Source organism: Pleurodeles waltl, chromosome 1_2 (assembly GCF_031143425.1).
Source record: "Pleurodeles waltl isolate 20211129_DDA chromosome 1_2, aPleWal1.hap1.20221129, whole genome shotgun sequence".
Taxonomy (NCBI): domain Eukaryota; kingdom Metazoa; phylum Chordata; class Amphibia; order Caudata; family Salamandridae; genus Pleurodeles; species Pleurodeles waltl.
In genome coordinates, this window is record NC_090437.1 from 508,105,713 (window position 1) to 508,121,349 (window position 15,637).

The 15,637-nt window shown below is 48.1% G+C and overlaps 1 protein-coding gene across 5 annotated transcripts in view; it reads left to right on the forward strand.

Annotated features, from left to right (window-relative positions):
* Window positions 1-15,637, forward strand: part of CENPE (centromere protein E) — a 1,295,748-nt gene that overhangs the window by 457,383 nt on the left and 822,728 nt on the right. For all 5 annotated transcript variants that reach the window (XM_069241483.1, XM_069241500.1, XM_069241509.1 and 2 more), the window contains 2 exons: window positions 13,360-13,665; window positions 13,907-14,212. In XM_069241483.1, coding sequence (XP_069097584.1) covers window positions 13,360-13,665; window positions 13,907-14,212 — 612 coding nt within the window. The remainder of the gene's footprint in view (window positions 1-13,359; window positions 13,666-13,906; window positions 14,213-15,637) is intronic.

Below are 15,637 nucleotides of genomic sequence, written 5' to 3' on the forward strand. Positions count from 1 at the left end.
TCTTTGGAAGGCAGGAGACAGGCCGGTAAGTCTGGGGCCAAGGCAGTTGGTGTCTTCTGTTCTTCCTCTGCAGGGGTTTGTCAGCTCGGCAGTCCTTCTTCTTGTAGTTGCAGGAATCTAAAATCTTAGGTTCAGGGAAGCCCTTAAATACTAAATTTAAGGGCGTGTTTAGGTCTGGGGGGTTAGTAGCCAATGGCTACTAGCCCTGAGGGTGGGTACACCCTCTTTGTGCCTCCTCCCAAGGGGAGGGGGTCACATCCCTAATCCTATTGGGGGAATCCTCCATCTGCAAGATGGAGGATTTCTAAAAGTTAGTCACCTCAGCTCAGGACACCTTAGGGGCTGTCCTGACTGGCCAGTGACTCCTCCTTGTTATTCTCATTATTTTCTCCGGCCTTGCCGCCAAAAGTGGGGGCCGGGGCCGGAGGGGGCGGGCAACTCCACTAGCTGGAGTGTCCTGCGGTGCTGTGACAAAGGGGTGAGCCTTTGAGGCTCACCGCCAGGTGTTACAGCTCCTGCCTGGGGGAGGTGTTAGCATCTCCACCCAGTGCAGGCTTTGTTACTGGCCTCAGAGTGACAAAGGCACTCTCCCCATGGGGCCAGCAACATGTCTCTAGTGTGGCAGGCTGCTGGAACCAGTCAGCCTACACAGATAGTCGGTTAAGTTCCAGGGGGCACCTCTAAGGTGCCCTCTGTGGTGTATTTTACAATAACATGTACACTGGCATCAGTGTGCATTTATTGTGCTGAGAAGTTTGATACCAAACTTCCCAGTTTTCAGTGTAGCCATTATGGTGCTGTGGAGTTCGTGTAAAACAGACTCCCAGACCATATACTCTTATGGCTACCCTGCACTTACAATGTCTAAGGTTTTGCTTAGACACTGTAGGGGTACAGTGCTCATGCACTGGTACCCTCACCTATGGTATAGTGCACCCTGCCTTAGGGCTGTAAGGCCGGCTAGAGGGGTGTCTTACCTATACTGCATAGGCAGTGAGAGGCTGGCATGGCACCCTGAGGGGAGTGCCATGTCGACTTACTCATTTTGTTCTCACTAGCACACACAAGCTGGTAAGCAGTGTGTCTGTGCTGAGTGAGGGGTCTCCAGGGTGGCATAACACATGCTGCAGCCCTTAGAGACCTTCCCTGGCATCAGGGCCCTTGGTACCAGAGGTACCAGTTACAAGGGACTTATCTGGATGCCAGGGTGTGCCAATTGTGGAATCAATGGTACATTTTAGGTGAAAGAACACTGGTGCTGGGGCCTGGTTAGCAGGGTCCCAGCACACTTCTCAGTCAAGTCAGCATCAGTATCAGGCAAAAAGTGGGGGGGTAACTGCAACAGGGAGCCATTTCTTTACAATGTGGCTCCACATTTTGAGGGTGGAAAATAGTCACAGATGAAACTGACGTTGGCAAGGGGGTTATGTGGACTCCGGTGGACGGCATTGATACAGTCGTGTAATACCCTCTTCTGATGCGCAGATGTGGTTTGAGGAAAAAGCTTCCAGATCCTGGCTGGCACCTGGGGAAGGGTCTAAAGTGAGGAATCCGCTCTAGATCCTTTCTACCAAATAATGCATTACCAAAGGTAAGTAACTTGCTCGTTTGAGGTGTAGAGCATGATCAGCTCATGGATATCCAGTGACATGGCTGTAAACAGCGTGGTTTACTTTAATTTGACTCATGATAGAAAGGAAAGAGATGATGGTTTGGCTGTTGTATCTCTAAAAAAAACGAGGAAAAAAAAACAGATGGGCATGGAGTGGTTAAATTGACAAGAGAAAGAATAGTTCAAGAGGTAAAAGACAAACCACTTCATTGTAAATGTGACAGCCTAGGGACTGCATTCCTAAAGTGCCTTTGTTGGCCATTTCATTTCACATTAAATGGGCAAGACTGGGTTAAAGCATTTTACTTTTCATGCATGAAGTGTTTTTTGCCTCAGTTGAAAGCATTAAGCATCAGAGTTTGTTTTACTATTGTCTGTATACTCCAAAATTGTGGGTGTAGCCTTGCATTGCCATGCTGCTTTGTGAGCAGTTAGAATATGTGACACTTGCTGGGGGTTTTTCTGCCCTTGACCCTGGAGACTAAATGTTAGCACTAGACCTGCAGAATGCCTACTTTCATATCCCCGTCCTGCCTGCCCACAGGCATTATTCGCTTTTCACGGTAAGTGAAAATCATTATTTCGCTGTGCTCCCCTTTCCACCGCCCCTTGGGTGTTCATAAAAGTGTTGGTTGCAACTCATGTGCAGAGATGAGGGCTCTGTCTTCCCCTACCTCGACAACTGTCTGTTGGAGGTGGCCTCACCCCAGGCAGTTGTCTCCCACCTCTAAATTACAGCACATCTTCTGTATTCATTGGGGTTCACTATCAATGTACAGAAGTCACACCTGACTCACTTTCAGCCTTTACCTTTCATCTGAACTGTTCTGGATACAGTGCAGTTTCTGGTTTATCCTCCGGAATACTGAGTCAAGGATATACCGGCTATGATTCTGATGTTTGAGCCTCTGTTCAGGATTGCACTGAGGTTGACTCTTGAGGCTTGTGGGTCTCCTGGCCTACTGCATCCTGCTGGTAAACCATACCAGTTGGCATATGCAGGCTCTGCAGTGGAATCTGAAGTCCCATTGGGCAGTGTATTGGGGGAATCTGTCCGACCTGGTCCAGATATTGCAGAGAACTGCAAAAGATCTGCAGTGGTGGCTCACAAGCCACGATTGGGGTCACCGGCACACCTCTCTTCTCTGTACAGAGCTCACAGTGGCTACCGATGTTACTTATAGGTTGGCGCTGCTACCCGGGAGATGTGAAGATAAGAGGACTTTGGTCTTCAGCGGTTCTCCACACTATATCAACCTATTGGAACTGAGAGTGATTCGCATGGCACTGAAAGCCTTTCTTCTTTCCGTCAAGGAAAGGCTGGTTCAGGTGTTCAAGGCAACACCACTGCTGTGTGATATTGCAACAAGCAGGGTGGAGTGGGCTGTGTACTGTCAGTGGTCCCTGGGTCTCAGTGCAGGGCTGGAACATCAGGACGTATTCTTAATGATGCAACATCTGGTGGGCTTGTTGAGTGTAAGAGCAGACAAATTCAGCTGTTGGTGCTTATTGGTAGGTGGTGTTGATCAGCTCTGCGTCGTCCACACTGGGAATGACACATGGCTTCTATATAGGCACCATCCAGGCATCTTAATCAGGAGGTGTAGTGCAAGATCTCTTCAAAGGTTCAGGAGATCCTTGTGGGAGGCTGGCCTGGCTTATAGTGGGTACCTTGTGGTACTTGCACCCTGTGTCAGGTCCAGTTATTCCTTATTAGTAGAATAGAGGTGTTTCTAGCAGCTTGGGCTGATAGAAGGTAGCTATGACAAAGCAGCTTAGGCTGAACTAGAAGACATGCAAAGCTCCTCCTATACCAATTATATCATATAGCACAATATCACAAGAAAACACAATACTCAGTTACTAAAAATAAAGGTACTTTAGTTTAGTGACAATATGCCAAATGTATCTCAGAGGATACCCTCACTTAGGAGGCAAGTAATATACACAAATTATATGTACACAAACCCAAAACAGGTAAGTAACAGTAAGAAAAGTAGTGAAAACAATGTAGAATCACAATAGGACGCAATAGGTAGACATAGGTCTAGGGACAACACAAACCATATACTCCAAAAGTAGAATGCGAACCACAAATGGACCCCAGGCCTATGGGAGATTGTAAAGGGTCGCTGGGACTGTGAGAAAACAGTAAGGGTGTCCAAAATACCCCACCCCAAGACCCTGAAAAGTAGGAGTAAAGTTACCCTACTATCCCAGAAAGAGACAATAGTCGTGAAAGGGGATTCTGCAAGAACCACAACCACCAGCAAAACACTTGTAGGAAGTTGGCTCTGTATGTGCTATTTCAAAGTAAGGAATAGCATGCACAGAGTCCAAGGGTTCCCCTTAGAGGTAAAATAGTGGTAAAAATAGATAATACTAATGCTCTATTTTGTGGTAGTGTGGTCGAGCAGTAGGCTTATCCAAGGAGTAGTGTTAAGCATTTGTTGTACATACACATAGACAATAAATGAGGTACACACACTCAGAGACAAATCCAGCCAATAGGTTTTTATATAGAAAAATATCTTTTCTTAGTTTATTTTAAGAACCACAGGTTCAAATTCTACATGTAATAGCTCATTCGAAAGGTATTGCAGGTAAGTACTTTAGGAACTTCAAATCATCAAAATTGCATGTATACTTTTCAAGTTATTCACAAATAGCTGTTTTAAAAGTGGACACTTAGTGCAATTTTCACAGTTCCTAGGGGAGGTAAGTATTTGTTAGTTTTACCAGGTAAGTAAGACACTTACAGGGTTCAGTTCTTGGTCCAAGGTAGCCCACCGTTGGGGGTTCAGAGCAACCCCAAAGTCACCACACCAGCAGCTCAGGGCCGGTCAGGTGCAGAGTTCAAAGTGGTGCCCAAAACACATAGGCTAGAATGGAGAGAAGGGGGTGCCCCGGTTCCGGTCTGCTTGCAGGTAAGTACCCGCGTCTTCGGAGGGCAGACCAGGGGGGTTTTGTAGGGCACCGGAGGGGACACAAGCCCACACAGAAATTTCACCCTCAGCAGCGCGGGGGCGGCCGGGTGCAGTGTAGAAACAAGCGTCGGGTTTGTAATGGAAGTCAATGGGAGATCTAGGGATCTCTTCAGCGCTGCAGGCAGGCAAGGGGGGGGGTTCCTCGGGGAAACCTCCACTTGGGCAAGGGAGAGGGACTCCTGGGGGTCACTCCTCCAGTGAAAGTCCGGTCCTTCAGGTCCTGGGGGCTGCGGGTGCAGGGTCTCTCCCAGGTGTCGGGACTTTGGATTCAAAGAGTCGCGGTCAGGGGAAGCCTCGGGATTCCCTCTGCAGGCGGCGCTGTGGGGGCTCAGGGGGGACAGGTTTTTGTACTCACAGTCTTAGAGTAGTCCTGGGGTCCCTCCTGAGGTGTTGGATCGCCACCAGCCGAGTCGGGGTCGCCGGGTGCAGTGTTGCAAGTCTCACGCCTTTTGCGGGGAGCTTGCAGGGTTCTTTAAAGCTGCTGGAAACAAAGTTGCAGCTTTTCTTGGAGCAGGTCCGCTGTCCTCGGGAGTTTCTTGTCTTTTCGAAGTAGGGGCAGTCCTCCGAGGATGTCGAGGTCGCTGGTCCCTTTGGAAGGCGTCGCTGGAGCAGGATCTTTGGAAGGCAGGAGACAGGCCGGTGAGTTTCTGGAGCCAAGGCAGTTGTCGTCTTCTGGTCTTCCTCTGCAGGGGTTTTTCAGCTAGGCAGTCCTTCTTCTTGTAGTTGCAGGAATCTAATTTTCTAGGGTTCAGGGTAGCCCTTAAATACTAAATTTAAGGGCGTGTTTAGGTCTGGGGGGTTAGTAGCCAATGGCTACTAGCCCTGAGGGTGGGTACACCCTCTTTGTGCCTCCTCCCAAGGGGAGGGGGTCACAATCCTAACCCTATTGGGGGAATCCTCCATCTGCAAGATGGAGGATTTCTAAAAGTTAGAGTCACCTCAGCTCAGGACACCTTAGGGGCTGTCCTGACTGGCCAGTGACTCCTCCTTGTTGCTTTCTTTGTTCCCTCCAACCTTGCCGCCAAAAGTGGGGGCCGTGGCCGGAGGGGGCGGGCAACTCCACTAAGCTGGAGTGCCCTGCTGGGCTGTGACAAAGGGGTGAGCCTTTGAGGCTCACCGCCAGGTGTTACAGCTCCTGCCTGGGGGAGGTGTTAGCATCTCCACCCAGTGCAGGCTTTGTTACTGGCCTCAGAGTGACAAAGGCACTCTCCCCATGGGGCCAGCAACATGTCTCTAGTGTGGCAGGCTGCTGGAACCAGTCAGCCTACACAGATAGTTGGTTAAGTTTCAGGGGGCACCTCTAAGGTGCCCTCTGTGGTGTATTTTACAATAAAATGTACACTGGCATCAGTGTGCATTTATTGTGCTGAGAAGTTTGATACCAAACTTCCCAGTTTTCAGTGTAGCCATTATGGTGCTGTGGAGTTCGTGTTTGACAGACTCCCAGACCATATACTCTTATGGCTACCCTGCACTTACAATGTCTAAGGTTTTGTCTAGACACTGTAGGGGTACCATGCTCATGCACTGGTACCCTCACCTATGGTATAGTGCACCCTGCCTTAGGGCTGTAAGGCCTGCTAGAGGGGTGTCTTACCTATACTGCATAGGCAGTGAGAGGCTGGCATGGCACCCTGAGGGGAGTGCCATGTCGACTTACTCGTTTTGTCCTCACTAGCACACACAAGCTGGCAAGCAGTGTGTCTGTGCTGAGTGAGAGGTCTCCAGGGTGGCATAAGACATGCTGCAGCCCTTAGAGACCTTCCTTGGCATCAGGGCCCTTGGTACTAGAAGTACCAGTTACAAGGGACTTATCTGGATGCCAGGGTCTGCCAATTGTGGATACAAAAGTACAGGTTAGGGAAAGAACACTGGTGCTGGGGCCTGGTTAGCAGGCCTCAGCACACTTTCAATTGTAAACATAGCATCAGCAAAGGCAAAAAGTCAGGGGGCAACCATGCCAAGGAGGCATTTCCTTACAACACTGAAGAAGGATTCCTGGACCTGAGGACCTGTAAAGGAAGGGGACCAAGTCCAAGAGTCATGAAAGTGTCCAGGGGGGGCAGGAGCCCACTAAACCCCAGATGAAGGTGCAAAAGGGCTGCCTCCGGATGGAAGAAGCCGAAGATTAAGCAACAACGAAAAGGGCTCTGAACTTCTCCTTTGGATGGAAGATGTCCCACGGTGTGCTGGATGTTGCAGAAGTGTTTCCAGGCAGAAATACAGCAAACAAGCCTTGCTAGCTGCAAGAGTCGCGGTTGAGGATTTTGGGTGCTGCTGAGGACCAGGAAGGACCAGGATGTCTCCCCTTGGAGGAGGAAACAGGGGGCGCTCAGCAACTCAGAGAGCCACCGCAGAAGCAGGCAGCACCCGCAGAAGTACCGGAACAGGCACTTAGAAGATCTGAGGACAGCGGTCGACTCAGTCACAAAAGGAGGGTCCCATGACGTCCGAGTCCAACTCAGCGAGTTGGGCAATGCAGGACGGAGTGCTGGGGACCCAGGCTAGGCTGTGCACAAAGGAATCCTTGGAAAAGTGCACAGAAGCCGGAGCAGCTGCAAATCACGCAGTACACAGGATTACTGTCTGGCGTGGGGATGCAAGGACTTACCTCCACCAAATTTGGACAGAAGGGCCACTGGACTGTGGGAGACACTTGGACCCTGCTCCTGTGTTCCAGGGACCACGCTCGTCAGGATGAGAGGGGACCCAGAGGACCAGTGATGCAGAAGTTTGGTGCCTGCGTTGGCAAGGGGAAGATTCCGTTGACCCACTGGAGATTTCTTCTTGGTTTCCAGTGCAGGGTGAAGGCAGACAGCCCTCCGAGCATACACCACCAAGAAACAGTTGAGAAAGCTGGCAGGATGAGGCGCTACAATGTTGCTGGTAGTCTTCTTGCTACTTTTTTGCGGTTTTGCAGGCGTCCTGGAGCAGTCAGCGGTCGATCCTTGGCAGAAGTCGAAGAGGGAAGTGCAGAGGAACTCTGGTGAGCTCTTGCATTCGTTATCTGAGGAATAGCCCAGAGGAGAGACCCTAAATAGCCAGAAAAGGAGGTTTGGCTACTGAAAGAGGTAAGCACCTATCAGGAGGGGTCTTTGACGTCACCTGCTGGCATTGGCCACTCAGAGCAGTCCATTGTGCCCCAACACCTCTGAATCCAAGATGGCAGAGGTCTGGGACACAGTGGAGGAGCTCTGGGCACCTCCCCTGGGAGATGCAGGTCAGGGGACCGGTCACTCCCCTTTCCTTTGTCCAGTTTCATGCCAGAGCAGGGCTGGGGGGAATCCCTGAACCGGTGTAGACTAGCTTATGCAGAGATGGGGGAACCATCTGTGCCCATCAAAGTATTTCCAGAGGCTGGGGGAGGCTACTCCTCCCCAGCCCTTTACACCTATTTCCAAAGGGAGAGGGTGTAACACTCTCTCTGAGGACATTCTTTGTTCTGCCTTCCTGGGCTGGGGCTACCCAGACCCCAGGAGGGCAGAATCTTGTCTGAGGGGTTGGCAGCAGCTGCAGTGGAAACCCCGGAAAGGCAGTTTGGCAGTACCCGTGTTCTGTGCTAGAGACCCAGGGGATCATGGAATTGTCACCCCAATACCAGAATGGTATTGGGGTGACAATTCCATGATCTTAGACATGTTACATGGACATGTTCGGAGTTACCATTGTGACGATATACATAGGTAGTGACCTATGTATAGTGCACGCGTGTAATGGTGTCCCAGCACTCACAAAGTTTGGGGAATTTGCCCTGAACGATGTGGGGGCACCTTGGCTAGTGCCAGGGTGCCCACACACTAAGTAACTTGGCACCAAACCTTCACTAAGGGAGGGTTAGACATATAGGTGACTTTTAAGTTACTTAAGTGCAGTGTAAAATGGCTGTGAAATAACGTGGACATTATTTCACTCAGGCTGCAGTGGCAGGCCTGTGTAAGGGTTTGTCTGAGCTCCTTATGGGTGGCAAAAGAAATGTTGCAGCCCATAATGATCTCCTGGAACCCCAATGCCCTGGGTACCTAGGTACCATATACTAGGGACTTATAATGAGGGGGGTCCAGTGTGCCAATTTAAATTGGTAAATGAAGTCACTAGCCGATAGTGACAAATTTAAAAGCAGAGAGAGCATAAACATTGAGGTTCTGGTTAGCAGAGCCTCAGTGACACAGTCAAGCACTACTGACAACACACATTAGGCCACAAACTATGAGCACTGGGGTCCTGGCTAGCAGGATCCCAATGAGACAGGCAAAACACACTGACACATAGGGTTTTCACTATGAGCACTGGGGTCCTGGCCAGCAGGATCCCAGTGACACAGTAAAAACACACTGACACACACTCAAAACAGGCCAAAAGTGTGGGTAACATGCTAGAAAGAGGCTACTCATTTGCAGCTAAAATCTCTATCAAATGAACAAGTTACTTACCTTAGGTAATTTCTTATCTGGAAGACCCTATCTAGCTGCAGATTCCTTACTGGTCCTTGCCATTCTGAGAACTGTGTATCTAACATTAGTTTTTTTTAATTTAGTAAACTTTTTATTGAGTGTTATACCATACAGTCAAAGTATCACATCAACAATGTACAGTCTACTGGTTTATTGCATGTCTTGCTCGTTCTTTGATGCCCTTTTACAATTGACAGTAGTAATACATAGCAATGAGGCAAATACGTATAAAGTGGCATACATGGGCCAGTGGAGTCAGTGTCACACAGAAATGTTGTTTTTAATAACCAATTGTACATATGTAAGCAAACATTAAAAAAAAAAACATAAGATAGAACACAATAACTTGTGCTGCGTCTTCTCATGGGAAATTACAATAAGAGTGTGTAGGAGGCTGGCCTGGTTTGTAGTGGGTACCAAATGTACTTGCACCTCATACCAAGTCCAGTTATCCCTTATTAGTGAAATGTAGTCGGTGTCTAGAAGCCAGGCTGTCTAGCGGTAGCTGTAGGCAGAGCAGCCAAGGCTGAACTAGGAGACACTCAAAGTTCTTGCAATACCACTGGTCACACAGTACTCACACACATGAAAGACAATACTCAGTGTTACCAAAAAGAAAGGTACTTTATTTTAGTGACACAATGCCAATTATATCTTGGAGACTATACGTCCTTATGAGGTAAGTATTCTACACAACATATACACTAATAACCAAAAGCAGGTAAGTAAATACTCGGAAAATAGTGCAAACAGTGAAAATCACAATAGGTTGCAATGGGCCTAGGGGGAACACAAACCATATACTAAAATAGTGGAATGCGAAAGTTGGTTTCCCACCTAGGCATGTGTAGTGTGTGGAGGTGCTGGGAGTGTAAGAAAACACTGAAGCTAAGCAGAATACCCCACCCCAGAGCCCAGGAAAGCAGGAGTAAAGCACAGCAAGATTCCTAAAACACACTAGAAATCGTGATAGATGATTATGCAAAAACCAGACAACACTGCAAGATGCCAACGATGGATTCCTGGACCTGAAGTCCTGTGAAGAGAGAAGACCAAGTCCAAGATCCGCTGAAGAGTCCAGGGAGAACAGGGGCCCCTGCTAACTCGGTTAAAGGTGGAACTTCTGGAACTTCTGGTTGGAAGAAAAAGTCAGAAATGCACCAAAGACAGCTGTGGGGTCCCGGTTGGTGCAGGAGATGTCCCACGTCGTCGTGTATATGAATGCAGGCTGGTTTTCATCGCTGGATTCTGCTAATAAGCCTGGGCTCGCACAAGATATGCTTTTGGTGTGAAAAGATGCTGCCTGGGCCCAGGAGGGACCTGGGGCTCTCAACTCAGGATGGGAGACAGAGGGGAGTCTCAGCACTTCAGAGCGCCCTCAGAAGACCAGGCAGCACCCACAGGAGTCCCAGAGCACGGGGGCAAAGGAGGTGCACACAGCGGTCGAGACAGCCTACCCAAAGGGATCCCACTGTGCTGAAGGTGAAATCCGGGATCTGTGTGTTGTAGGATACCGTGCTGGGAACCTGGGCTGTGCTGTGCACGAAGAACTTCTGGGAAAGTCGCACAGAAGCCCTAGCAGCTGTAAAACATGCAGTGCACGGGGTACTGTCTGTCTCTGGGAGACAAGCGCTTAATTCCACCAGATTTGGACATTGGACCTTTGGACAGTCAGGGTCACTTTAGTCCACCACCCGTGTTCCAGGATTCAGGCTCATTGTCGGGAGAGGGGACCCAGAAGACCGGTTGTCGCTGCAGAGAGGTGCCTGCTGAAGCAGGGAATTGACTCCATCTCTCCAGGGGAGATTCCTTCAATTCTTCTGGTGCAGGCTGCAGACCGGCAGTCCTCTGTGGATACACAACATGGAAACTGTTGTAGTTGCCTGCAGGAGCTGGAGTTGGTTGCTGAAGTCGTCTTAGATACTTTTTTGCAAGTTGTAGAGTTCCTGGAGCAGAGTTGTGGTTGATCACACAGTAGAAGGTAAAGGATGCCATCTGTGCCCTTCAAAGCATTTCCAGAGGCTCTGGTAGGATACTTCTCCCATGCCTGTAACACCTATTTCCAAAGGGAGATGGTGTAACACCCTCCTCCCAAAGAAAATGCATTGTTCTGCCTTCCTGGGATTGAGCTACTCAACCCCCAGGAGGGCAGAAGCCTGTCTGTGAGGTGGCAGCAGCTGGGGCTGCAGTACAAACCTCAGAAGGCTGGTATGGCAGTACTGGGGGCCATGGTGGATCCCCCAGAGTCCATAGGATTGTGCGACCAATACTGGAATCAGTATTGGGGTACAATTCCCAGTTGTTAGACACCTTACATGGCCACATTCGGAGTTAACATTGTGAAGCTATATATAGGTATTGACCTATATGTAGTGCACACTTACAATGGGGTCCCCGCACTCACGAAGTCCTGGAAAATGGGCCTGGAGGATGTGGGGGCACCTCTGCTAGTGCAGGGGTGCCCTTTCACACAGGTACTATGCACTAGCCTTCAGAGTCTGAAGGTTAGACATATAGGTGCCTTATAATGACCTGTTGCAGTGAAAATGGCTGTGAAAAAGTGCCTACGCTACTGCAATGGCATTCCTGAAGAAGTGTTTGTATGAGCTCCTTCTGGGTGGCAAAATAAATGCTGCAGCTCATAAGTCTCTCCTGGAACCCCAATGCCCTGGGTACCTAGGTACCATATACTAGGGACTTATAAGGGGGTGGGGGTCCAGTATGCCAATTTTGAGTGGAATACTGGACCCCAGTGACAGTCAAACACTGACAAACAGGCCAAAAATGTGGTAACCATGCTAGAAAGAGGCTACTTTCTCAGTGTGTGAGGGTAAAGGAGGGATCAGTATCCTGTGGGGGAGATGCCAGCCTTCCTTTCTGGGAGGCGTGCAGAAGGGCCTGACCGACGTCTATTGATCAGTTTGCCACCTAGGGTGCACCTGGCCTAGTGGGGCCGTGGCATAGGAGTAGTGGGTGCGTTGTGCTGATATCTGGAGGTGCTGGGCGCTTGTCGTGGGTATATCTTGGTGTACTGTTTTAGTGTGATGTGTGGTAATTGAGTCTACGGGGGGCTGGTGTCAGATTTAACTTCAACCCTCGCCAGGTATGTTTGCCAATCTGTGGTGGTGGTGTTGGTTGTGGTTGTTTGTGGGTAAATTGTTCCGGCAGGGTGTTGTTGCAGGTGTTCAGCCAATATATAGGTGCGGAGGTCCACCATGAATGCACAGGTAGCTGGCGCGGGGCAGGTGATTTCCAGCCCATGGCTATTCTGTGCTTTTCTAAGATTAATGCCAGGTCTATTAATCTGTTAACAGCTTTGTTTACCGATGTGCAAGCGGTCACCCCTAACAAGCAACAAACACCCTCTCTGCCCACTGCTCCCCCAGTTGTATCTGATATGAATTCTGTGACATCTTGCCAGTATGGGATCAAGTTTGGGCATTCCCAGACCAGGTGTATAAAGTCAGCCATGTCAGCGAAGGCGTTTATCTGGTGTTCCCGGGTGAATGTGTGCTAATCTGTAGGGGTGAGATATGTATAATGAAGGTAATTAAATTGGGTGTGCTTTAATCTGGCATTAGTGTAGATGAATTTTGTGGTTTCTAGACATTGCATCCACTGTCCATTAGCTTTACAGAGAGAGTGTTCCAGTAGACCTGAAGATGAAGTGTAGAGGGCTCTCTGGCTGCGCGATTGCGGAGTACAAGTATGTTACTGTTTTCGACCATCCCTGTGTGTCAATAGGACCTGAAGTAATTTGGAAGTGTCCGGTTATCTTATGTAATACACTAACTAGGGTGGTGTTTATTAGGAAGGTGCCTTGTAGTATCCCAAAGTCTGATGTTTAGGATTCAAAGGTGCATAATACCTTATCTGTGAACAAGTCTCCCCATATCGCTAGGTCAGCTTTTGCCCATGTTTATGCATTTGGGCACTACTGTAATGTACTGCACGGTGTACCTAACATTCAAGAGATACTTCCGGACATCATGCTGATACTAGTCATTTGTCCTCAGTTTGGCTCTGTGCTTCTGGTTTGGAAAAGCAGTCAAGAACTGAGGTTAGAGTGCTGGAGTGACACCTATGTGGGCACTGGTCATGTCACTTCTGGCCCTGATGATGCCATTTGGAGTTGAAAGGCATCACCTACCGGTGAGAAAAGGGATTGCTCAATTTCCAAATCCAGTCTGATGCCTGGGGAATATTAAGTATTGTGCTGCTAGATAGTCTCTACCACATACGAAGTTTTCATAGGTAGCTTGTTTGTCCTCAATGGTTTTATCAAAATAATATTTTGAATTGCTTTCAGTTGACCTCTTTGATGGAGGACCTGCAGAAGGAAACTAGAGACAAAGAAAGTGCTGTGTCTGAAAAAGATGAGCTGCAGCAGAGAATGACTTCTGAGTTGCAACATTTGGAAGAGCAATTGAAAGCTAGTGAGGCCGCTTGGAAAACGCTGGAAAGTGAAAAGTGTGATGTTGTGCAGCAACTCCACGATCTGCAAGAAGCCGCAACGGCTTTAATTCAAGAGAAGCATCAGCTGCAGCAGATTCAAGAAAGCGTGAAAGCAGAAAGAGACCACATCCAAGAAAATTTCCAGACCAACGTTAAGCAGGTTATTCATTATTTTAGAATTTGTGGCTAACTAATGCTCATTTTTATCATTTAAATAACATTTTTAACTAGTTAGAAGTGATTGATATAATAGAAACAAAATGTTTTAAATAATGCCAGTACTTTTTAGCTTTTAAAAACCTAAAGTGTGGCTAAATAGTTCCTGCTTCATAAGTTGTTACCAAATGTTGATTGTTTTCCTTGAATGGTTATGTTGAATTATTATTTGTAATTGTTTTCAGTTGGCCTCTTTGATGGAAGACCTTCAAAAGGAAACAAGAGAGAAAGAAAGTGTACTGTTTGAGAAAACTGAACTGCAGCAGAGAATGACCTCTGAGTTGCAACAGTTGGAAGAGCAATTGAAAGCCAGTGAAGCTGCTCTGAAAATATTGGAAGATGAAAAGTGTGATTTTGTGCAGCAGCTCCACGATCTGAGAGAAGGCACAACAGCTTTAATTCAAGAGAAGCATCAGTTGCTACAGACTCTAGAAAGCATGAAAGCAGAAAGAGATCAACTCCAAGAGAATGTTGAGATGAACATTAAGCTGGTAATTCATTATTTTAGAATTTATGGCTGTATCTAATGCTTCTTTTCCAGGGATCCTCACCAAGTCATAAGCACTGAATATTCCCGCCCACGTGATGTCGAAGATCATAACATCGAAAGCCACACATCGCCAACCATCGACTTCAACAAAGGATAAGTCTCAGTCAGCAGTCACCCACTGTTCAACGTCGAGCCAGCACCGTTGTGAGGATAGGGTACATCATGACCCATTGACATCCAGGCAGCACTTAACATTAAGGGCCACGTCGTCAGCAACAGTCCAGCAGTCATCGACGTCAAGGCAAAGATCTATTTCCGTCGACAGCAAGCAGGTGCCGCTCAACGTCGAGACACACCACCTGTGACATCACAATTGACATCAAGACATCATTCGATGTCGAGATATGGGTGTGTATGTTCCCCGCTGATGACATTGCACCGTTGTTTGACATAGACACACACCTCACCTATTCAATCACATTCAACGTCCAAACAGACTGACGTGAGACACAACAGTTTGCCTATCCAAAACATCGTTCAACATCGACACATCCTCCATTGGCGAAGACCACTTCACCCACTGGTTCTCTGTCGACATTGGTGGCTCAAAGACATGATCCTGCAAAAATCAGATGAAGTCAGTTGTCTCTGGCATCCTCAAGAGCTTCCTCCAATTCTGTAACAGGAGGTCAAGTCTCACCAATTAATCTTTCACCAATTAATCTTTCACCAAGATGGCTTGAGTCTTAACAAAAGCCCGGTCTGTCATACTTCGAACGCACAATATTCTCAAATGTATTTTCCCTTAAGATCCATTCCAAGGACACTGTCACAAATGCCTCAAATCAGGCGTAGGTCATTCCGCACCATAAAGAGGACTGGGCTTCTCGTTCACGCACAAGTAGTAGAACGCCTCAAACATCTAGAGCAAGATCACTTTCCTCTTCCAGGAGGTCTCGGAGCTCTCGGTGTCATCATCAACAACACAGATCACCTTTCTAGTCTACTGCTTCTGCGTCGTCTATTAAAAACTATTCACCTACTTTAACAGACACTCCTCCTAGAGTCTCCCCAGTGGATGACAATAACACCTTCAATCAAGTGTTTGTCAGAGGAGCCCATAAACTTTATATAGACCTCCCTGAACCTACGACATCGTTATCAGTAATATTTGAAACACTGCACCATCGCTCTTCAAGGCAGCTCTTTCCTCTTGTTCCATGACTTTTACAACCAGTAATGAATACGTTCCTCACACCATCAGTCTTGCGTGCAGCACCGTCAAGAATTCTTAAGAATTGTAAGGCCCCAAATCAGGACCCAGATCAGGGCCCATTATTTCTCAGATCTGATCCTCTACCTGAATTTGTCATTCTAGTTGCAGCCAGAAAAACCCATTCATTTACTTCCTCATCAACAGTACATC